At 34.9% G+C, this 24,516-nt stretch overlaps 4 protein-coding genes across 5 annotated transcripts; 2 read left to right on the top strand and 2 right to left on the bottom strand.

The window, feature by feature from the left end:
* The first annotated feature begins 1,558 nt into the window (after positions 1-1,558).
* Positions 1,559-5,905, top strand: LOC107850966 (kinase-interacting protein 1). 2 transcript variants are annotated; one of them, XM_047400619.1, is made up of 2 exons: positions 1,559-2,120; positions 2,883-5,905. In XM_047400619.1, the coding sequence occupies exon 2, from the start codon at positions 3,005-3,007 to the stop codon at positions 5,693-5,695; it is 2,691 nt and encodes an 896-aa protein (XP_047256575.1). In that variant the 5' UTR covers positions 1,559-2,120; positions 2,883-3,004; the 3' UTR covers positions 5,696-5,905. The 2 variants fall into 2 exon arrangements, with proteins under 2 accessions (XP_047256575.1, XP_016551315.1); XM_016695829.2 differs by having other exon boundaries at positions 1,616-2,120; positions 3,003-5,905.
* A 487-nt stretch (positions 5,906-6,392) lies between these two features.
* On the bottom strand, positions 6,393-10,791 carry LOC107850967 (nicotinamidase 1). Its single transcript, XM_016695830.2, has 5 exons — positions 10,408-10,791; positions 7,604-7,787; positions 7,383-7,516; positions 7,102-7,287; positions 6,393-6,726 (listed from the first exon to the last, which is right to left on the bottom strand). The coding sequence occupies exons 1-5, from the start codon at positions 10,549-10,551 to the stop codon at positions 6,631-6,633; spliced, it is 744 nt and encodes a 247-aa protein (XP_016551316.1). The 5' UTR covers positions 10,552-10,791; the 3' UTR covers positions 6,393-6,630.
* Positions 10,792-12,593: 1,802 nt separating this feature from the next.
* LOC107850979 (protein ecdysoneless homolog) lies at positions 12,594-16,961 on the bottom strand. Its single transcript, XM_016695844.2, has 5 exons — positions 15,682-16,961; positions 14,480-14,800; positions 13,968-14,101; positions 13,158-13,300; positions 12,594-12,961 (listed from the first exon to the last, which is right to left on the bottom strand). Exons 1-5 carry the CDS (start codon positions 16,824-16,826, stop codon positions 12,779-12,781), a joined length of 1,926 nt encoding a protein of 641 aa, XP_016551330.2. The 5' UTR covers positions 16,827-16,961; the 3' UTR covers positions 12,594-12,778.
* A 6,677-nt stretch (positions 16,962-23,638) lies between these two features.
* LOC107851518 (protein SKIP34) lies at positions 23,639-24,291 on the top strand. The gene has a single exon (XM_016696574.2). The coding sequence runs from the start codon at positions 23,855-23,857 to the stop codon at positions 24,167-24,169; it is 315 nt and encodes a 104-aa protein (XP_016552060.1). The 5' UTR covers positions 23,639-23,854; the 3' UTR covers positions 24,170-24,291.
* Positions 24,292-24,516: the final 225 nt, after the last annotated feature.

Genomic DNA, 24,516 nt, shown 5'->3' with positions numbered 1-24,516 from the left:
ATAATTTATTTGATGTAGTTGTTATCATGAGATCACGGCCCTAGTTTTTTAATGATTATTTTGATTATCAATAAGACCTATTCAAATTGAATTTTTCCCCAAAAAAAAAAAAAAACTCATGTAGAAAGAGAGTAAAATAACATGGAACTTTTCGATACGAATTTATATTTAGTCGCCCCCAGTGACTCGCTTGAGATGTTGTCAACGGTTGTGGCAGAATAGATAAAAGTCTCACATCCTTAATCACAAGCCCCGACTTCAAGAACCCTCATGTAATGAGTCTTACTTGACACGAGTTCAAAATGATGAAGACGCAAAACGTATATCGAACTAATATAACATTAATTTGAGATGTTGAGTTTCACTTGACATTGTTATAAAAGATTAGCGACTTTCGATAAGTTGAATAAAATTTTTTTATTAAAAAAGTAATTTAATAACTCTATGATGATAAAATAAAAGTTGAATAACCATCCGTAAAATTACTAAAATATCTTAGGGACATTAGAGAGAAAAACTTTTTTTTTTAAAATCTAACCGAAAGTTAGTTAATGACAGGCCAAAAGCAGCAATTTGTACTATATATGCAAACATACAAATATTTAAAAGTTAGTTAAAAGAACAAAACTTTAGCCTTTTCTAATGTACCCAAAGAAATAAAATAAAAGAGAAACTTTAGGACAAAGAGAAGGGAAAAAGTTTCTAAATATATTCAAACTTTCGCGAAATTTATTGTAACACTTCTTAATTTTGTGGGGGGTTTTATGACTCTCCTCCATTATTTATTATCGTATTTCTGTGACATATATTTGTCCAGTTGGACCACTGCGTGAATACACACACTGAACGTGTAAGGATCTGAAGTGTTTCAGCTGGAGAAATATATGCCACAAAAATACGATAGTAAATAGTCGAGGCGAGTCATACGGTCCCCAAAAAGTTGGAGCGTGTTGCGATAAATTTCGTAAAAGTTTAAATATATTTCTGATTCTTTTTCCGAAGAGAAAGAAAGGTATTTTCTTCTTTTGTTTATTGGTTTTTTCTAATTCTTTTTCTTCGATGTGACAAGTTGTTAAAAGAGGCCAGTGGATGCCATGTTCACAATAATTTACTTTCATAATTGGCTGTCAATGCCTTTGCCTTTGGTTTTGCCAAAAGGAAAAAAAATAGCATTTTTGGTCCTTCGATTATTGATAAATGTTAATTTTGATACTTATGATATATGACTTATCAAAACCTTTATATCGTTCATTCAACTTGGCTTATCGATCTCCCATGGATCTTCTTCAATCGCAAGAAGACTTAGTTCTGTCGATTAGTTAACACCCTTTCCAACATTTTCACTGTAAAGTGGAATGTGCTCCATTTCAATTTTAGTATATTGATAATTAAACGATAAAACAGTTAAACAATGAGATTAGAAGTGCACAACAACAACAATATATCCTGTGTATTCCTAAAAAGTAGGGTCAAGGGAGGATAGAGTTTACGCAGTTTATACCACTGCCTCATACCGTACCTCAAAAGTGCACGAACATCTCAAGTAATTAAAGTTGAATATACTTGATCAAATATCAGAAGGACCATAATCTAAATTTGGCAATAACCAAAGGACTAAAAATGCTATTGTCCCAACAAAAGATTCTGTAAAAAAGCTAGTAGGAAAGAGAAGGGTCCAACATTTATTTTGGTGCTAAAACAACTCTCAACCAACAAAAACCATAATAGAACATTAAAGGCAAACAAACAAAAAAAAAAAAAAAAACCAAAACAACAAACATCATAGTTTGTATTATTAGTCCCTTTCAACTATGATTCTATTTCCTATCCTATTTCATTAACAAGAAAACTTATCTCATGTTGTTGAAACTCTTTCTCTTACCTTAAAAAAGATATACTGTATTATTTGTTCTTGTAGGAGAAACAAAAAAAAAATTAAAAAAATAGAGGAAGAGTTTCATAGTTGATTGTTTTGTTTTTAAAGAAGTATATATATAGAGAAAAAAAGATCAAGAATTGGTTCAAAATGTTGCAAAGAGCTGCAACTAATGCTTATTCATGGTGGGCTGCTAGCCATATTAGAACCAAACAATCTAAATGGCTTGAACAAAGCCTTCAAGGTATGTTTTTTTCTTTTAACATATGTTTTGAAACTCGATGGATAATGAACTCGTTCCTTTACTTTCAATGAGTTTCTAATTCGCGATGAATAATGAGTTTGCCCCTCTACTCGTCAATGGGGTTCTGATTCTTGATGACTAATGAGTTTGCCACTCTATCCTTCGATGGGGTTATGATTCTTGATGAATAATGAGTTTGCCACTCTACCCTTCAATGCGGTTATGATTCGCGATGAATAATGAGTTTGCCACTCTATCCTTCGATGGAGTTATGATTCTTGATGAATAATGAGTTTGCCACTCTACCCTTCAACGCGGTTATGATTCTTGATGAAAATTGTTCAAATGTGAATAAGATCTAATGTTGTTAGATGAACAAAAATGATTTTTTTTGCACCATAAATTTCAAGTTCTTTTTATGTTCTTATTGTTTATTCAGTTACAAATTAATAGGAAAATATAATCAAAAATTTACCAAGAAAGACACAGATTGCACAATCTTATTAAGTAAAGATAACAAATTGATGTGTTTCAAATATTGGCACCTACAACAACAAAAACATACCCAGTGTATTCCCACACAGTGGGTCTGGGAAGGGTAATGCGTACGAAGACCATAACACTACCTCAAATGAAGTAGAGAGGTTGTTTCCGATAGAACTGGCACCTATAGGAATCAAATCATTTTGCCAGTTTCTTTAAATGCCCTCTTGTAATGTCATTCTAAAAGTTTTCTTAATATGGTTTTGGCACGTTACAAAGACAACTATACCTCAGTCGCGAGCAAGTTGGGGTCAGCTATATGAATCATCCCTAACTATGTTGTTCCATTAAGCCCATCTCAACCCATCGGAAGTTGTAATTGTACCTGTGTCGTAACAGATATGGAAGAGAAGGTGGAAGATGTGATCAAGCTCATTGAAGAAGATGGAGATTCATTTGCCAAAAGAGCAGAAATGTACTACAAGAAAAGGCCAGAGCTAATAAACTTTGTGGAAGAATCTTATCGTGCCTATCGAGCATTGGCTGAACGATATGACAAGTTGTCAAGGGAGTTGCAGAGTGCCAACAGCACCATTGCAACACTTTTTCCAGAACAAATTCAGCTCGCGATGGATGAAGAAGATGATTATGGTACCCCAAAGATACCGAAAAGTTTCCCACAAACACCAAAAACTGGAGCAAATATACCAAGTGTACCTCCAAAGGCTCCTGTTAAAGACATGAAAGGTCTGTTGAAAACAGGCACAAAGCAATTTCTAGGCAAGAAATCAACTAACAAGGCAAAAGATTCAAATAAAGATGCACCAAAATCTGGTTTGACAAAAGACGAGGCGCTTGAAGAGATTGACAAGCTCCAGAGAGAGATATTGTCTCTGCAAACTGTGAAAGAGTTCGTGAAAAGCTCTTACCAGAGTGGGATAGCGAAGACCATGGAAATCGAGCACCAGATTATTGAGAAGCATCAGAAGATTTGCAGTTTGGAGGATGAATTCGGTGAGGCTCGGGTTATTGAGGATGATGAGGCGAGGACCTTGATGGCCGAAGCAGCACTAAAATCGTGTCAAGAAACGTTGGCTCAGCTCCAGGAGAAACAAGATCAGTCGACCAAAGATGCAAAAGAGGAGTTCAAGAAGATCGAAGAAGCTCGTAAGAAACTTAAGTATTTCAGGCAAAAGTACTTAGGGGATCCTTCTGATGAATCAGAACCAGATGAAAAAGATGACGAATCTGGTGTGGTAACAGATGAATCATCTCAATGCACGAGCCAAGAAGTCGGTGAGCAAATAGATTCGTTGTCAATGCATGGCAAGATCAACGATCAATTCGATGCAAGCTCTATGTCCTCTCTAACGGTGACACAATTGGCAGCGAAGATTGATGAGCTTGTGAGTAAGGTGGTCAGCTTAGAAGCAGCGGTTTCAACTCAAACTGTTCTAATTGAGAGACTACGAACAGAAGCCGGCGGACTTCACTCACAAGTTCAGACTTTGGAAGACGATAAGAAAGCTATTCCGATGGAGGACACACACAATCTGAACGTTAGAGTGACTGCGATAGAGGAAAAGTTGAAGGGTATTCAGGATCTAAACAAAGATGTCGAAAATCAAAACAGCAGCCTTAAGACTCACTTTGCTGAAGCTCATACCAGTCTTGGCCAGTTATCGTTCAAATTGACGAGTGTGAAATCAGATGAAGAGGTTGATGAGACGGAATCATCTCAAGATGAAGAGGAGACTCTTGCTGATATCAGGTCACTAAAAGAGACAGAAAAGAGGAAAGACCATGTTACCGCAAGTGAGGTCAAGAAAGAACAAGATCCCGGTACAGCTATTAGTGATAAAGAAGTCCACGAAGTTACAAAACCCCCAAAGAAACACGTCGAAATTCTGAAGCCAACATCAGCTGAAAAAGCTGAAGATAAAGTCTCATCTCAGTCTGAAAATAGCGGTCATAATGAGCCAAAAATACAGGAAGAAGAGGAGAAAGACGATGACCTTACATGGCAGCAAATGCTGTTGACTGGTTTGGAGGATAAAGAAAAGATCCTCTTAACAGAATATACAACAATTCTCAGGAATTACAAGGAATTAAAGAGGAAGCTGATTGAAATGGAGAAGAAAGAAAGAGACACGGAATTCGAAGTCACATTGCAGATAAGAGAGCTTAAAAGTGCTATTATGAAGAAGGATGCAGAGATAGAAAGTTTACGTCTAAAGTTGAGTCTTGTTCAAGGAAATGCTTCTGAAAGTTCCGATTCAAAAGAAGAAAAGCAGCAAGATCTCAATCCTTCTGATGATCGAAGCTTAAAACCTGAGGACTCGGCTGAAGGGGTAGACAACGATGAACAGGATGCCAAGATCATTTTGATTGATCAACGTTCATCCCTCTCGCCAGTTGAAGAGAAACTCCGGATGGGCATTGATGCATTGCTAGACGAAAACTTGGATTTCTGGCTAAGATTTAGCTCAGCATTTCATCAGATTCAAAAGTTCAAGACCACCGCCCAAGATTTGCAGGACGAAATCTCAACACTACGAGACAAAGAAACAAAAGAGGACAGCTCCAAAACAGACCTGAAATCAGAAATCAGGCCTATATATAAACACCTCAGGGAGATTCAGAATGAGCTAACAGTCTGGTTAGAACAAAGCTTGTCACTAAAAGATGAACTGAAACGTAGGTTCTCGTCTTTATGCAGCATTCAAGAGGAAATTACGAAAGCACTAAAGGACGGAGTTGAAGAAGATGAAATCAAATTCAGCAGCCACCAAGCTGCAAAGTTCCAAGGCGAAGTTTTGAACATGAAACAAGAAAACAACAAGGTAAGAGAGGAACTGGAAGCTGGTGTAGAGCATGTAACTACACTTCAAGTAGACGTTGAGAAGACATTAAGGAAACTGGATCAGGAGTTTGATGTCAGTGGAGGTCAACCACAATTGACAAACTCAGCAAGTAGGTCAAGGATACCTTTACGAGCTTTCATCTTTGGAGCGAAAGTAAAGAAGTCCAAGCGCTCGTTTTTTCATAGCAATAGGAAATACCAGGTCCTGAAAGGCGGAGTACCTTTATAGATGTTTTTATCTTGCTCTTGTTTTTCTTCTCCTTTTTGGTTTTCCCCTTTGTTCTCAATCTTTTCCAGGTACTTTTTACATGTATCTGGATAGACAAGGAATGTTGGTTATACTTTTTTTTTCTTTTTTTTTTGGTTGTAAGTGAGAAGGTTTTGGGGATTGTATGTATTGTCTTGATGTGTAAGTTAGTGTAAACAGTACCATTCTTCATTTGCCAGTATCACTTTTCAATAGCCCTTCATAGCATAGCCAATCTGCAAGCATGTTTTACAAGGTGCAACTCTTAATCAGTTGGTAGTTCATTCCATAAAAAAGGCAGCCACTCCACTAAAGCCCCTGTCTATATTGCTCGGACTCTTCAAAAAAGTGAATGGGTGCATGTTGGATTCGCCAAAACTAGTGTATATTTGGAGAATCCGACACGGGTGCGGCATCGAGAGTGAAGAGTCTATGAAACTTAGGCTCCTGCTACAAGGGTCTATTCTACGCAGTCTTAACCTGACTTTAGCAAGAGGATGTTTCCACGGTTTGAACACGTGACCTCCTAGTCACATGACAACAACTTCACAAGTTATGCCAATTTATGATTCTAATAGTCAATTTGGCATGGACTGAGCAATATAGCAAGAACTAATACAATACGGCGAAAATATTACTAGTAGCTTTGGAACAAGAAAAGTTTAGCTGCGCATCCAACTGAACAATAAAAGTTGCCTATTGACAAATTTATTTGGCATTGACCGTGTGATAATTAATACAATACGGAACAAGTATAAGTAGCTTTGGAACAAACAAAGTTAGCTGCACATCCAACTGGACAAGAAAGTTGCCTATGGACAAATTTATCTTTATATACCTTAACATAGACTAAGCAAGCTAAGAAGCTCTTTGTGAGGTCTGCAATAGCTCTAGCAGTTCCATTCTGAGTTCAACAATTAGGTCTCCTTAGTCGTTGTGTCAAATGAGATATGCGAAACTACTTTTGCTCCTCTTCCTTTGGCTATGTAAAGGCCTATGTGATGCATCAATTCCTATACAGCAAATATAGCAAATGATGAGAAAGGTGAAACAGTCAATACATAATAGTCTCATTTTCCAATATGGAGAATCTCCGTCATCTATCAAACAACACATCTTCGTCCTTTGCTGGATATATTGTTCACTAATTTCTTTGAGTATTATGCATTACTTGAGCCGAGGGTCTATCGGAAACAACTTTTTACCTTCACAAGATAGGGTAAGGCTGTGCAAACCACCCTCCCCAAACCCCACTTGTGGAGTTACACCGGTATGTTGCTTTTATTGTTGTAACTTCTTTGAGTATTAGAGGAAACTAAAAGCATCAAGTGACACTGCGATATACATAATATCATTCTGCAACGCATGTATATATCGTATCAGCTCACCTGTGGATGAGGCAAAGCTCCTTTTATATTTCTGGCTATCTGGACTGGAAGATCAAAAGTAGCACAGCCTTGGGAATATACGATCACATCTTCCAAGGGAGTGAGAAATCCACGGTTCCTTGCAGATAACGTAGAACACACAAAATCAAGCACGCATATGTCTGTGCATATCCCGACAACCAATATCTAAACCAACAAATTCATAACTTATCAGACCAAATCCAAGATAGAACGGAATGGAAACAAATTTTGATCAATTCATGACATATGATGATACTTACAGCTTTAATTGCATTAGCTTTCACCCAATTTACAAAGACATTAGATCCATCTTTCTCGAGCGAACCAAGGAACCCATCAATACAATCCTTGCATCGGAGTGTTACATTTGGTTCATTTTCCAACCACTGCAGAGCTGCACATGATGGTAAAAAGACCACACTTGATGAAATCGAAAACACCACCTTAGCCTAAACGGACAGAAACACGCGGAAAGACTAACCAGGAACCAACTTAGATTCATCTGTTCCGGTAATGCAATGAGGAGGATAAGGTGGTTCAGGCACATCCGGATGATGAGAATCACAAAGAGCATAAATAGGCCATTTCTTCTCACAGAACATTTTTGCAAGTTTAACCGACTCATCAACCATTGCTGAAATTTGTTTATCAGGTGCTACTGGAGCCTATAGCAAAGCGAATAATCAATACTTTAAAAAGAACAACAGAAGGAATAAGGATCACATGAATTGCTTTGTCCAAATTGAAATTTACCCAATACAATCACCGAAATGATAGAGAAACAAACGTTGGAACAACATATGAATAGAAAGAGACAGAGAGTGATAGAGAGAACGAAACAAATCAAAGAAGATTGCATAGAATGAACGAAGCTCCCTAGTGGAGATCCTACATAAAAACCTTCAAGATGCAAGGTTCGATTATTATACAAAATTCTCTTCCGTGCAGATCCTGAACCTCAAGAAAGTAGAGTCATTTAAGGAAAGAAAAAGATGATTTTCCAAGAATCGCTATCGTCAAGTTAGAAGTAATGTTACATAGAAACAGCAGTAGACCAGCTTAATTTCCAGCTCAAGTGATCAAGAAATCTAACAATAGCTTCTTCTCTAATAAATTTAATCACCATCATCTACGTTGTCCGGACTCTCCAAAAATGTTGCCGCACCCGTGTAGGATCCTCCAAAAATGCACTACTTTTGAAGGATCTGACATGCTCCCGATGATATTTTTGAAGAGTCTGAAGTCCGAACAACATAGACCATCATTAAACCAGTCCAGTCCTTGGGCTAAAAAGTTCCTAACTTTACGCGAGTTATGCTTAACATACCTTTACATTGGTAGATACTGTATGTCAGATCCTCCAAAAATGCACTACTTTTGAAGGATCCAACAAGCCCCCGATGACATTTTTGAAGAGTCCGAACTCGAAACAACATAGGCCATCATTAAACTTGTACAGTCATTCGGCTAAAAAGTTCCAAACGTTATGCAAGTCATGCTTAACATACCTTTACATTGGTGGATAGTGTATGTCTAATATCAAGAAGAATGGCTATAGGGAAATTATTTTTCTAAAATAAAGAAGCAGCTAAGACTTCCATGAACAAATAACTGCAGAACTACTATAAAGACTTCAAAGTATAACTCATCAAACTTCCAATTCGGGTTCTTGCTTTTTACACTTTATATTTAGCTTCTAACACACGAACCCGATTAAACATGCATGTATACACACACTCATCACAGAGACACTTGTGTGTGTGTCTATATATATATATATATATATATGTGTGTGTGTCCTGAGTGGGCGTCGATCGAAAACAACCTCTCTACTTCAGATGAAATTCTGTGAAATTAGGGAAGGTGCATGCAAGCTGGCAGAGATACACAGTTACAAAAAAGATATAAAATTTTAAAGTATAATTTTTGGTTGAGACTCGAGAAAGTAAGGTATTGATTTTTTTGTTTTTGATAACTATGATATCCGGACCAGCTTGCTCGCACCTCGACTAATTTTCGAGAAGGCAAGGTATTACTTTTGAATGTCAAAGTCAGATTGACAGAGTTGTTTGGTACCTGAACTAGTGAAAGAAGATATTGTGAAATTAATCGAGGTGCATGCAAGTTGCCCGAGACACCATTGTTATTAAAAAAGATTATGAATTTTGAAGTATATTTTTTGGTTGAGAGTTATCCGGTACCTTTGCTAGTGAGAGATAGCCAATACTATGAAATTAGTTGAGCTGCACACAAGTAGACCGAGATACCATGATTATAAGAAAGATATGAATTTTAACGTTTTCTTTTCTTGGTTGAGAATTATTCAATACCTTTGCTAGTGAGAGATAGCAGATACTATAAAATTAGTCGAGTTGCATACAAATTGACCGACATACAACGATTATGAAGAAAGTATGAATTTTAAAGTAGTATATTTTTTGGTTGAGAAGGTAAGGTATTAATTTCAAATGTCCAAGTCACGCAAACAGAGCTATCTGATACTTGTGCTAGTGAGCGATAATACTTCGTAAAATTAATCGAAGTACATGCAAACTAACCAAGATACTACGATTATAGAAAATGTACAAATTTTAAAGTAGTATATTTTTTGGTTGAGAAAGTAATATTGAATGTCCAAGTCACGTGTAAATTAATCGAGTTGCATGCAGGTTGACTGAGATATCACGATTATTATATTTTTTGGTTGAGAAAGTAATATTGAATGTCCAAGTCAGGTATAAATTAGTCGAGTTGCATGCAAGTTGACTGAGATATCACGATTATTATATTTTTTGGTTGAGAAAGTAATATTGAATGTCCAAGTCAGGTGTAAATTAGTCGAGTTGCATGCAAGTTGACTGAGATATTATGATTATTACATTTTTTGGTTGAGAAAGTAATATTAAATGTCCAAGTCACGTGTAAATTAGTCGAGTTGCATGCAAGTTAACTGAGATATCACGATTATAATATTTTTTGGTTGAGAAAGTAATATTAAATGTCCAAGTCATGTGTAAATTAGTCGAGTTGCATGCAAGTTAATGAGATATCACGATTATTATAATAGTATTTACAAGTTACTACAATTTTGAATAACTTTAATTAAAAATTAGAAAGTGATCCAAACAAAATAGGACAGATGGATCATACAGATTCTTTTAAATTGATTTAAAAAAAAAAAATCTTTTTGTTGTCTATTTCATATAGATCCAAAAAGAAAAAAAAAAGTACATAATACATACAAATTAGATTAAATGATATGTAAACTAACATAATTAAAATTACCAAATTGCCAGCTCCGACGGTGCAAAAGCCATTAACGATATCAACGAGTACTAAACCGGTGTTAATGTCGCCGGAGAGAATCAACGGTTCATCTTCCTCCACCGGAATTTCACTCTTCAATAAATCAATCGCCGCCGTTGCCATAATTAAAAAAAATAAAAAAATTCTAGTCTTTTTTTTTAAGAAAAAATTATTTTGAGTGGGATTTTGTTATTGTTATTCTAATAAACGTATGGTATTTTTCTTATATTGATTGGGAGATGTTCTTAACTTTTATTTATAATATTCCCTCCGTTTATTTTTATTTATCGAGAATCAAAGTCAAGTATGTAATACTTGCCCTTTAAAAAAGGCAATGAAAAAGAAAGAGGAAACAATATAATTATTCCAATCTAATTATTCGAAACGTTTCGAAAAGAATAATCTATTTTTACTTTAGCTCAGTATTAAATTTAAGAAAATAAAAATACTTTTAAATTTTATGATTTTAAATTAAAATTATGTGAAATGTATCAAAATGCGCTTGAATCTTGTGGTTTCAAATATACACGTTCAAAGTTGAGATCAGAGTATTGCCAAAAAAAAAGAAAGGAGATTTAATTCTCTTTTGAACAGATTAAAAAGAAAAATAGATAATTCTTTTTTGAAATAGAGAGAATATGAATTATCAAACTGATCGTCTACTATAGAAAATCTATTTCGTCCCAATTTATATGATGATGTTTGTCTACATTGGAAGATAACATAAGACTTGTTTCAATTATTTTTAATCGGAAAAGGAACATATATATCCCCGAACAATGATAAATTGTACGTATATACCTTCTATTATATTTAGGGTACATATATATGCCTACCGCTAATAAAATCATACGCATATGCCCCTCATACTAACGATAGGGCATATATTTACCTAAAATATGACGGAAGGTATATATGTACCATTTATCATAGTTCGGAGGTATATTTGTTTCTTTTCTGTTTTAATTTTTTTAATCCCAAATAACTAAACCTAAATCCACTACCCAATCCGGTCCCAATTAAAACCCAATCGAGTAATGGAGTTGTGTTAATTATTAAAAAATAAAAGTAAAGTAGAAAAGGGACAAATATACTCTCGAGCTATGATAAATGATACATATATATCCTCCATCATACTTTGGGTATACATATGTCTCTACTGTTAGTGTGAGGGGTATATACTATATACGTACCATTTCATTAACGATAGGGACATATATGTATCCAAAATATGACGGAAGGTATATATGTATCATTTATTATAGTTCGAAGATATATTTATCCATTTTCTATTTTTTAATTAATTTTTCACCCGGTATTTAATACCTGTATGAATCGTTAGTTGTTAATTCCAAAGTTCTAATCTAGGATTAGTGGTGCTCATAGTAAAATTTGGTCCATTTTCTTTTTTTATTGACTTGACTAAAGGTATCTAAAAGTTATATGTATATACTTTTTGAGTCTAATACTATTGCAAATATTAACGTGTTTCGTGGGAAGGTTGAATTATCTACATCCCACTTGTTGAGATGTAGTTATTTTATCCAAACCCTGCATGAAGATAATTATTTTGTTTGTAAGTTGTATCTATGCCTGAAGTTATTTGTTTTGGTGTGTTTTGAATTTCAAATAGATAATTTATAATATTATTTTATGGATACCTTGTTTTCTTTATTATCTAGCCGTGCTTTTATGTTTTTTGTTTTTTTTTTTGTCTTTATTGTTATCTATTTTGAATTAGAAATTTGTCAAAAACAGTCTCTCTACTTCATCAGATGTAGTCGTATGTACACTTTACCCTCTCCACACCCCATTTTGTGGCAATACACTAGATATGTTGTTGTGTGAAGCTAACTCACAAGTCACAAGCAAGCAACTGATATAATATGTATAGCTATTCATGTAATTTTTGAAGAATCCGACACACACAAGCTAACTCACAAGCAAGAAGCTGCTATAATATGTATAGCTATTCATGTAACTTCTGAAGAATCCGACACACGTAATTCTTACCGTATTTGTTATCTATATAAGATCATAGGCTTAGGCTAGGGCTAGCGCGCGCAACGACTGATGAAAAGCCAACAATTTCTTTTTTGCTATTTAAGTACACAAACTTTTCTGTGTGTGTGTTTTGGCTGTGTATGGTCCACATTTACATGTAGTGGAACCAAGGAGAAGACGAATTATATAAACTCATACAAACAGGTGATATACAACATTCAACATCCCCATCAAAGTATTTATAAGTTCATATCAAATGGAAAAACTCGAAATGCCATCAAAAGACTGGAATTTGAATGGGAAAAAAGGGAGTCGAGAAATAAGCTGCACGACAAGCATATGCTTCTTATTTCCTTTTGCTAGGAGCATCTGGTGGTAGCTGAAGACCCATAAGTCCAAGCAGATTAGAGGCAGGTCCTGGAAGTCCGTCTTGAGAAGAAAAGGAATCGAGGAAATTCTTTACGAGATTGAAATCAACATCTACTGGAGTGAACTCCTCTTCCATGCTTTCTGTAGCAGTAGATGTTCCCTGATACAACATATATTCGTCCAATGAGTGATTCAGCAATAGAGAAATCATGACTCTACACGTGTTAATGCTGAACGATTTTGGGGCAAATATCGACTGTAAATTTAGCATTAGCAGGAGTATTGCTACCAGCTGAAAGCTTATCTCCAGGCAGGATTAGAAGACACATATGATTTTATTGGAAGCATAGACTAACCTCATCTTTCTTGACGGACTCTCCATTTGCACGAACAAAGGTATTACTTAGTGTGGTGCCTTTCAGTTCTTCATTCAGAGCGTCCGAATACGAATGCATGAAAGCAGCACCTTCCTCATCGCCAATCTCATCTTCAGATTCATCTGTATGTGCAATAGATGTCACTTTTTCTTCTTAGTCAGCATTTTCTTTTAACATGTAGAAGATGATTTTTTTTTTCTTTTTGATGAGTGAACATGTTACAACTTTTAGCATATTCCCCCACCCCCACACAAAAAAAATTAAATCCAATAGTATTTCCAGAAGGATTTGGGATTGCGTAAAATAGGTGAACTCAACCATTCACTAATACTACGTTACTTCCTCCAGGAAGAGGGGGGGAAAGCTACCTGCTCAACTTCCCTATATAAAAGGGATATTATCCATATTGGACAGATTAAAGTTGGACAGGTAAAAGCTGCCATGGAGGGATAACTGACCTCCTTACAATCACTTCACCTCCTAAAGAGGAGGAAAACGATCTGGCACCCCACTACCCTATCCCAACCAAGCCCAGCCTACGGGAAGCAAGTCTCACATCCCATTCACCCCTCCCCCAAAAAAGGTAACAAAAGCAACCAAATAATAGTAGGAAAAATAAAAGACAAACGAAAAGCAGGGAGATACCCATCTAGACTAGGAATTTTCATTGGCACAGAGCCACCAATAGTACAAATAAGGAACAAATTCTAACCTGCATGTAAAGGTGCATAGCATTTGACTAGTGCAACCAAAAAGATTGACTTAAGAGAGATTAAATAAAACACTCACCAAACTCCATATCTGATGATGACCCTTCTCCTATATCAACATCCCTGCCAGTGTCTTCATTGCCTTGACGCCTCACAAACGATTCCATGTCTTTCATAAAGAGATCCACATCAAAGTCCACGCCCTTAAGATTCCTATTGGAGATGGGATAACACAAAATAAGATACTGACGGACCAAAAGGAATGCTGCTAAAAAGAATATAGATACGATGGGATTAACCAAACTAGCCTTCCTATGACTTTATATCTATTGTTATTACAAGGAATTTAATATTTATGACCAAATTGATGACGCAATTTGCTTCATAACTATCACATCTAATTTTACTCTTGCACACCAGAATACTTTAAAAAACAATCACTATACTTAGCAAGTAAAATTGAAATAGCACAAATCCAAACTATTAACTATTAGATGCTACAATGTAATCAATTGCCAATAAGAATAAAATAAAAGATACCAAGTATATGCTACTCCACATGCTAAAATGAGAGATATGAAGGACAAAAACCTGTCTTCTGGAACCTCTGCACCTTCATAGCTGGCCACTTTCGTAACAAATGCTTGCATAGACTTCGATATATCTTTTAAATCAAAATTATCAGAACCATTGCTGGGGCCATCCTGCTCTTTTGATTTTTGTTTCTTTTTTGAGTTGTAAAGTTCCATCTCCTTTTGCCTCTCTTGAAGAACAGCATTTAGCTCATCCTCCCCACCATAAAGCCATGAATCATCATCAGATGGTGGTAGCTCCTGATCCTTAAAGTCATCAGCAGACTCAGGAAGGGCAAGGATCTCATCTATTCTTTGCACTGGAGCACTTAGCATAGCACTGTTTTTTTTCCAGTATTGGTCAGCAGCAAGTTAAGGAATACTTAGACACACATGGCCATCTCATACAGTATATTGAGCAATAAGAGGGAAAAATGGTAAATCAAGCAGAAAACAAAGGACCATTACAGTAAACAATATGACCATGTCACTTATATAGAACTTTCAAACTTCTCTTTTAGTAAGGCAAAAGGTTTACAAAACCCTTATCATTTATGTACACACAAATTCCGCTATATAGAAGCTTCAAATTTTCACTCTGACATCTAGGGCACATAGGACAATAAACAACAATTTAAACTCAATATCGGAAAACCATGAGGGATGGTCATAAGCTGTCGTATCATCAAAGAAAGAAGCAAAATCAAGAGACATAGCTACACAGACACACCCAAGAGACATTTTAGCCTAGGATTCATGAATCTGCAAATGGTACCAGATAGATCCAGATAAGGCAATGCCCATATTTAACCCAACATGCAGAAATTATCCCGACAATATGAACACTATGAAATATTTTAACCAATCTGCAGATATTATCAGTGATATTCTAACAATGAAACAAACCTTTTTGTTTTGTGTCTCTACAATGATTACATAACAACTGGTTCGACAAACTAGCTTAGCGTAATATGATGACAACCAGTCCATTCCCATAATAACGTTCAATTCAACATAACTGAAATGTAATACATGAGTATCCTAGAAAACTAGCACTGCATACACCCTCCTCCTGGCAGGAAAGATAATTAGACATATATGCACCAAATGCCAGATACCAAATCTCGTTGTCACAAATTCTAATACGTTGTCAAAGTGCATCATCTAGAATTTCATCAAAAAAGATTGAAACTTTAATATAAACTAACAAGCAAGCGATACCTTTCTCTCTCAAGCAGTGAACTATCCTTGTAATACAACTCAGCATTCAGCTTCAATCTTTTATACAGATATGACCCCGGTAACAACCCTTCAAAATGCCCGTTCCGTTCTAAACTCTGCATAAACGCGTCCCAACTACTCCCTTTTCCCTCCATACACTGCCTCTTCTTCAACTGATAAATCATCTCAAATCCACAAGCAATCTTCATTCCCAGCTCCGCTTCCTTATACCCCTCCACATCACTCCTAGGTGGCAATGCAGGATAACATTTGGGCGCCGTAAACGTCTGTTGCATCAACTGTGCATACATTGCCCTACTCATCCTAACCACAACCCTCACCAACTCCTCCGCACTACCCCTCTCCCCTAAAAACCTCTCCATCTTCCCCGCATACTTCATCGTATCAATATCCCTATCGTAAAACCCTTCTACAGCTAACGATATCAAACACCCCTCGTGCTTCAACACTTTCGCTACACTCACCGGAACCCTAACCCTAACCTTATGCACATTTTTCTCAATTCTCCCCGGATACTCCCTCAACCTACTCTCCAACTGCTTCTGTACTCCTTCGGGTGCTCGACTTTGCTCCGAACCGACTCCACTGCTCAACAATCTTACCGAATCGAAGACTGATGGAGTACCGGGAAGTAACGAATTCGGTATAATGTGAAGTAACCCGCCCCGGATAAAAACCCGATTAGGTACACTATCCGGGTTGACCCATTTAGGGAGATGATAAGCGGATTCAATTAGTAAAAATTCTCCATCAGAATCATAAACTTGGATAGATACATCTGGGAATTTATGAGATATTTGGAAAAGGAGGAAGACTACGAACCATTCATCATCGATGTTATCGCCGTAACGGAGATGGCCGGAGAGGGAAGGTGGGGTAGTGGGGGTAGAGGGGGTGGGGGTGAGACTGAAGGGGTGGTGTTGATAGATGTAAGAAGAAGTGTAAGGGGAGAGGAACCGGAGGATTTCGGTGTGAAGGAAGTGGAGTTGATTGGTTCGGGTAGTGGGTATTATGTAAAGGTTAAAGGCGAAGTCGGGGTATATGGAGAAGAAAACGGTGTCGTTTGAAGGAACGGAGGATTTTCCGGGGAATATGGAAGTCGTTGAAGGGTGGTGCTCCGCCATGGTGCAGTGGTGGTTCGCCAGAAAGTTGATCGGAGTTGAAACTTTCTGGAAGTTGGAAGAACAAGTAAAAGGGAAAATGGAAAAATGGCGGCAATTTCTAGACCCGCCTATGTATATTGCTTTGTTTAGTTGTCCGGGTCGGGTTGAAAATGGGCCGGATCGACCACTTTAGGAGTCCGGAATCAAACTATGCCACCAAACTAAAAAGAGGTAATACATAAACATGATCCTAAACTTGACACTAAATGATAAATTTGACCTTAAAATTTGATAATGCACAAATAGGACCTTTAACTATTCAAAACCTGAACAAATATGACCTCCGATTTTGCAACCTCATGCGTGAGTTTCACTCGCGCCTACGTGGAAAGGTAATCCAATCACACGGTGCCACGTCGTTAAAAGGGCTAACTTGGAGGGAGGCCATATTTGTGAAGTTTTGAATAGTTAAAGGTCATATCTGTGCACTGTCAAAGTTTTTCTTTTTGTGTGAAAACGACATCGTTTTTATTATTATTTTATTTATTTCTATAGCAGCAGCACAAAAAGAACAGTCATTCATAGGGATTGAACCCACACAGTAGGCTGAAGGAAGCGTCCAAGAAGAGTAAATAACACCACTGGACTATCTAAGTGTCTTGTTTCATGTGGTTCAACGTTAATATACGTACATAAATATAGATTTTCTACCTTATATATACAACGTAATTTTTTTACCGAGGGGTTTAGGGTGAACCCCATAGCAACCACGTAGGTCCACTCCTGCATTAATTTAATAACGTTTTAATAACGTTAATTTAATATACTACTAATATCCTTAATAACGTTTTATTAAAATTATAATTTTTTTTATTATTAGTATATCTTCATCTTTAATTTAATATTTAAATAAATTATATTTAGATATATTATATAACTTAAATTCGCCCTCTGCTTTATAATATATTTACATACCCGCGCAATTTTTTCGTATGAGGTTGACCCACTTAATTAATAAATCTTCAATATTACTCTTTTTCCGCAATGACAAAAGAAATTAGATGTCATTTTCATCTTTGAGCTAAAAATTATGAAAAAAATAATAGTGAAAAGTCATTTAAAAGTCATATTTGTGTTGTTTTGAATAGTTAAAGGTCATATTTGTGCATTGTCAAAGTTATAATTTGGTGTCAAGTTTGGGGTCATATTTATGTATTATGCCCTTAGATTTTAAGTTAGACGGGCTCAGTTTTGCGTGTTGAACGCACGTTTTACCACGTATGATCGGGGTCATATTTGTACAGTTTTGAATAGTTAAAGGTTATACGTTATTTCAAAATCTCTCATCCAATCTCGCCTCCTTTTTTCGGCACATAAGCTTTTGTTGGTTTTATGGTCATATTATACTTTAGATATTAACATTATACATTACAAAGTTTACATTAGATACTACTTTTATACATTGTTGGTTTTATGGTCACATTATACTTTAGATATTTACATTATACATTACAAAGTTTACATTAGATATTACTTGTATACGTTGTTGGTTTTATGGTCATACTATACTTTAGATATTTACATTATCTATTAGAAAATTTACATTAGATATTAGTCTTCATGACATCCTTATAATATGTTTAAGGATACATTATACATTTAAAAAGCTTATATTTTACATTAGTTTTCATGAAAAAAAAATTGGTATGATGATAAGGTCACTGCAGTTATATGTTAGATAGAAGATCGAAAACGTTTTTCATTGTTTAATGTTAAAATGAATAACTCACAATTTTTGAAAGTTATTTTAAAATAAAAATGGATAACTCACAAAAATTGTGAGTTATGTTAAAATAAGAATTGATAACTTACAATTTTTGTAAGTTATGTTAAAATAAAATGCATAACTCACAAAAATTATGAGTTATGTTAAAATAAGAATGGATAACTCATAGTTTTTGTGAGTTATGCACTTTCCAAAAAATCTAACGACGTTTGTAGTCTGCCGTTAAAAAATTTATGCATAATAGTTTGGTAATTTTTAAAATACATGGCATATTTTGATATTTTTTTTCAGTTCGGTGGCAAAGTTTGGTTCCGATCGGATCTTGGGATTCCTCAAATCTTGATAAAATAGGGAAAAGTGTACAAAATGGACCAAAAAGCTAGAGTATTTATATCTCCTCCCTTAAAAAATAGGCGTTTGGCCATAAAATTTAAATTTTTTAAAGTTGGAATTGAAGTTTATAAAATAATTAAATGAAAAAGGGGACATAAAAGAAAGGAAATGAGAAAAAAAAAAGTAGAGAAATTAAAAAAAAATAAAATTAAAATGGAGATAAATAACTAGCGCTACCAAGCAAGAATGTGTTAGGGCGACATTTTATGTAAAGAGACATTTAGTTGTAAATAGTTGCATGTAGGGTGGACATTCAGTTTGTTTGGTTTGATTTTTTCATATCGGTTCGAATTTTGGATTGACAAAAATGACAATCGTAATCAAATCAAAATAAATTTGATTTGATTCGATTTCTACAAATTTGATTTTATTACGATTTTGAAGATTAAGGTAGCAAAACTTTCTTTGTCGTGACTGGTTGTGGTACATCTATGTCAATTTCTCATGAAATACCAAGCAAATATATCGATGATACATGCATGTTGATGATACAGACACCTCAAACAGCACAGATATTGTTTATTATAAGTCTTAAGAGAATATAAGCAGCACAAGTGTTTTTCCTTTATACGGCATTAAATCCCCTTGGTGAACAATAATTTGATGAATGTTAAAAAGAAAAATAATTTGATAATTAAAGAACGCAGCAATTGTTACTTGAATCAAAATTGTTAAATTATTTCTTTTACTACTTCCATGGCAATGACGATTGCTCTCTTGGATTTTTATTTAAAATAAATTAATAATTAATATTATTTGTTTTTTTTTTTATGAAATTGTGTTTTTTTATAAGATCGATATGATTTTTAGATGAAGAGGTGTCTCTTAGATGAATAGTTGTGTCCTTTCAGCATTTGATTTTCACCCCTTCTATATCATATCCTATCTCTTGAGCTTTCGGTGCATCTTTACAGAAAGTTTTAGAGAAACTTTTCACATAGTACTTTCCTTACAACATTTTCCAAAGAGTTATTTTCTTTCTAAAAGATCAAGTTCTTGATTTCTTGCTTTCCAATAAGATTATCTGTACTATTTGCTTGGTGCAGAAGTCCAAAGACTTGTCATATACACAGACACTAAAACTATTTGCATTAAATTTCATACCAATCTCGTAGAGAAGAGGGAACAAATATTATTTTTAAGAAAACGTTTTGCGCGTGTTTCAAGCCTCATAATTTTATGTTCAATGTTTAATTTTTGTCAAGTCTTCATCTTTATGTTTTTCTTCGTATATTTTTCGATGCGCTCATTAAACATATTTTTCAACATGCTCTTCATCGGTGTATACATGACGTTTGAAAAATGTAATTAATATGAAGAGAACGTGTCAAAGAGACTTAATTTGAAGACTTTTTTTTTCGTGTGTGTGATATCTTTGTATGTAGCTATGTGTATACATGTATAGGTAATAAAGAATAAAGAAACAAACTTTAGTGTCAAATCACTTTGGAAAGGACTTTAATGTGGGAAAGGAGTAGCTGTATGGAATTTTCTTTGAAATCTCATGGAAGATGTCTCATTTATTGTAGTTGAAGTTGTATGCTTGTTGCTTCTTGGTAGGTTCATGGAAATGAACTAATTTTTCACGAGGGAGAAGCATACCACCTCAAGAAGTGTGATATAGACAATCTAATAGACAGTCTAACTTAATATAAATATTAGCTGTCAGAGGGATTTAAAAAGTGCGAGTGCACCTTTATTTTAACATAAGCATTCGAGAATGTTCCAATGACGATTAAGGAATAGTACCGTGTCTGATTGACTGGGAGTCTTAAGCAATAATGAAAATATAAATATATAGGTCAAATATAATTTTTAGGATAATATATAAAACTTAACTCTATGAAAGTAGATGAGTGAAGTAGTCCCGCGGTAAAAGGTGTGTTGTGTAAGCAAGACATCACAGGTTTGAATCCTTACTACTAGTTTTGTTGCAAAGGAAACTTGATCATGGGATTCGATCTTGGGTCACTTTGGGGCAAAGGAAACTTGACCATGAGATTCGATCCTGGGGTCACTTTCGAGGAAAACGTCAGGTAGAATCATTGCGACCAACATTCATCAGTGTTCTTCAAGGTGCACATAATTTATATAATTGTTTCTTAAGATATACTTCCTCCGTCTCAAATTATGTGTCGTTATTTCCTTTTTGCTCGGTCTCAAAAAGAATGTTGTCTTTCTTTATTTGGTAAGTTTTTAAAAACACAATTACAATTTTACCTTTAGTGATCCCACTTGACTTTAAATACTATTACTTCTTTTTTATTTGTTTTTCAATTAAAAGTGGTCCCACTTGATTTTAAATACTATTACTCCTTTTTTAAGAAGGGTAATTTTGTAATTTTAACAAAGTCAATACTTATTTCTAGGATTAAATATTGTGTCCAGTCAAATGACGACACAGACGGAGGGAGTATATGTTTCTAACATAATTTAATTCATGAAAAATAAATTTCAATCACAAATAAAAATATGAAGAAACAAGAATTTTTTATTTTGTTGATAAACGATATGGGTATAAATCTATTCCTCCCTTGATTCTTTTCTCTTGATTTCTCCATAATTCGAGGGCCGTTAGTGACGTGTTTCTCGAACATAGGAATATTTGGACTTGATCTCCATGAAAGGAGGTTTTGTCTTGATTTCTCTGTAATTCGAGGACCGTTAGTGGCGTATTTCTCGAACGTAGAAATATTTGGACTTGATCTCCATGAAAGGAAGTTTTGTGTATCTTCTTGATGTATTTGATTATCAAGAAGAAAGAGTTTTGATCTATAAACATCAAGAAGAAAGAGTTTTGATCTATAAACATCCCATGAATTTATTGGGACTTTGAAGATCGTTGATCTCTTTGTGAATATCCCGTGAATTTGTGGAATATTGGAGATGCTTATTTGGCCCTTTATATAGACATAATTCAGGATTTAGGGTAAACTAGACTCTAAGAACTCTAACAAAATTTAAATTCTTTTTGTAAAGTCCCACAAATTTTAGATATCTACAATTTACATGTACTATACAAAACTTTTTTCGAACTTAACGGGTGCACGTGGACCCCACCCTAACATGTGGGTCCGCCTCTGTTAGCTACAACTTTCATAGCTTGAACTCGTGATCTATAGATCACACAAAGACAACTTTAACATCGATTCATTTTCAATATATATTCCTTATTTTATATCACTTGTATGTTATAATATTTTCAAATTAAATTACAACGATTATACATAGACCACTCTACGGTTGCTTTAAGGTCCTGACTTTTGACTTAGATAATCAAATTCTTGCATATTACAAATTTATGACTAATTAGTCACCAATTAAGGTGTCACTCTATATTAATTAATTTGTCATATTGATTATCACTGAGAATGGTACTTTGTACGAACAAACATGTTTTATTACTTTCTAGTAACTCGGATTACGTAATACTGCGTACAATAGATTTTATCGGTCTGACTTTTTTTTTTTTTTTCAGACTCTGCACATAATGAAAATTTATTACATATCGAGCGATGGTCAAACTTTTTCCCAAATGACCTCCCATTTTTCTTCACAATAACTTCCCTTTACATGATCATTGCTACTAAAGCACCTCCAATTATAACCATCATTTTTATTCTGATAATCACAAATAATATAGTCATAAAACATAACTCCACTACTAGCTATGCCCATCAAATAAATAGGAAGACCAGACCAAAATCCAAAAAATGGATAAAATTGATAAGCAAATCCACAAATAATTGAAGTCATGAAGAACCATATAGCAAATCCCAAAAAGCTCTTCTCCAATGACTTATTTTTCAATGGAAGGCTTCGATATATCGAGGATAAGTAATACACCAAGAGAGAATTGAAGTATACGAATAAGATGAAAGCTAAGAAGGAGTACTGATTGTTTATATACGCTCGATACATTACACTAACATAGTTAAATGTGATCCATAGACTTTGAACACAAATTAATGTGAATGGTGTAGAGTTTGTCATGTTTGTGTGTACATGAATGAATATGTGTGTGTGTTTTCTTTGTATATATAGGAGGGTAAAGGGACAAAAGTGATGTCAATTCTCAATTACTCAAAGACTAGGAAATTTGAGTCAAGAGAAGTTGTGGAGGAGTTTCTCATGAACCTACTTGGAAGATGCACATACACTTTATGAAATTGCTTGTTTGCTTTCTTGGTTGGCGGGACTAATTCGGATGACAGCGCTCCCAATAGAGTTTTCTCCATAGTCAAGATTGAACCCTTAACCTCGCACAATCCATGTTGATTACTATAGTAAATATTACTACCATGTATATCAGCGAATTTGTTCACCTTTACTTTGTTTATTATTCGATAAATAGATTTTCATTTTTTACTCATCATTTTTGAGATATTAAGAAAAATAATTAATTTTTGTATATTTTACCTCAATATTAGTTATTTATTCTCAAATTATTTTTCAAGACCTAATACTAAATATTGATTAACATGACTAATATAATAAAATAATCATGTCAACTATTGTTATTATTTTTTTAAATAAGCGCTCAAAATCTAAACATGATAAGCATTTAAAGTGAATCAAGGGAATAGTATTTTCAAAATTGGTATTTCTAAACTTTTGTTTTGATAATCGAAAATTAAAAGTAAAAGAATAAAATTTAAAAAGATAAATTAATAAAATTACCTTCTTGTTGTGTGAAAAAAAAATTACCATATGAAATAGAGTATTTGGCTAAGTCATATTTTAGTACTGTGACAAGGATCGGACGGTCCAAATTATACAACAGATAATCACCGTTGATTATTCTTTTTAACACCTTTAATCACAAAGCATTAACACAACATATTCCAAATTTTCCCCTGAGAAAGCCAAAATGTGTTACGGCTGTCAGCGATTACCATCAAAAGCCGAATTAACCGACCCGACCCGCCGGACTTTAACATCACCACCACCGCCGGAGGCGGCGACCGACAACGCCGTAGTAGTCGAAAACCTCCGTGACCGGCTAGCTGAAACGGAGGCGCGGCTTGAACGAGCTAGAGCTAGAGAAGCCGAGCTAACCCGTCAACTGGAAGAGATGAAGAGGTTTGTATGTGTAATGGAAATTCTCGAGTGTTATCTCAAGCGCAGGTACAGAGAACAAGAAGTTAAAACCCTAGCTGTGGTTAATGGAACGAAATATGTATAGGTAGAAAAGGTAATTTCGAAGAAAAAGAAGGGTAAATTTGTCCTTTTTTTTTCATGAATGATTATGTTGTTAATGGATTATTGGTGTTTAATGTTTATGGAAATTCTCGAGTGTTATCTTAAGTGCCAATACAGAGAACAAGAAGATAAAACCCTAGCTTTGGGTCAATGGAACGAAATATGTATAGGTAGAAAAGGTAAATTCGATGAAAAAGAAGGGTAAATTTGTCATTTTGTTGATGAATGATTATGATGTTAATGGATTATTGGTGTTTAATGTTTTGCAAAAATCCTAAAGCTCTCGTTATGTGTGGGACCCGGAAAAGGCCCGAACACAAGGGTCTGAGG

The sequence above is a fragment of the Capsicum annuum genome, chromosome 12 (genome assembly GCF_002878395.1).
Source record: "Capsicum annuum cultivar UCD-10X-F1 chromosome 12, UCD10Xv1.1, whole genome shotgun sequence".
In the NCBI taxonomy this organism is placed as follows: Eukaryota; Viridiplantae; Streptophyta; class Magnoliopsida; order Solanales; family Solanaceae; genus Capsicum; species Capsicum annuum.
This window is presented reverse-complemented; position numbering and strand designations above follow the sequence as displayed.